Consider the following 420-nt stretch of genomic DNA (forward strand, 5'->3'; position numbering starts at 1 on the left):
AGCAGGTGTAGTGAGTGAGCGCATCGCAGTCCAGCCCCCCTCCACCCCTCACAGCTAAACCCTAAACCATAAACCCTAAACCCTAAACCCTCGGCCCAGAGCGGGCATTGAGCTTATCTTGACCCCGATTCGTTCCCCGTGCAGCTACCGCCGCCGCTGCTGCTGCTGCTGCTGCTGCTGCTGCTGCTGTTTACCTGCGGCCTCATGCACGCTGCGAGAAAGCGACAAAAGAGTGGGGGGCCCCTCAGTACCCGAAAGTTCTGTTTCTAATGCCAGCAGCAAAGGGGGTTTTCTCCTTAAAGCTGAAGAGACACAGGGGCCCCCTTTGCTGCTGCGGGGGGCCTTTGACAAAGGGGACAAACTCCCCCCCCACCAATCTACGCTGGGGGGCCCCCCCAGGGGGCCCCCCGGAAGGCCCCC

The 420-nt window shown here is 61.7% G+C and overlaps 1 protein-coding gene across 1 annotated transcript in view; it reads right to left on the reverse strand.

Annotated features, from left to right (window-relative positions):
- The window catches only part of ETH_00037840 (uncharacterized protein), a gene marked incomplete at both ends in the record, with an annotated part of 2,759 nt that overhangs the window by 1,070 nt on the left and 1,269 nt on the right, over window positions 1-420 (reverse strand). Inside the window, one exon of the mRNA XM_013374735.1 lies at window positions 1-61. Within this exon, the coding sequence (XP_013230189.1) occupies window positions 1-61 (61 nt within the window). The remainder of the gene's footprint in view (window positions 62-420) is intronic.

This window comes from Eimeria tenella, genomic scaffold, assembly GCF_000499545.2.
Source record: "Eimeria tenella Houghton genomic scaffold, Eth_scaff2243, whole genome shotgun sequence".
NCBI classification, from domain to species: domain Eukaryota; phylum Apicomplexa; class Conoidasida; order Eucoccidiorida; family Eimeriidae; genus Eimeria; species Eimeria tenella.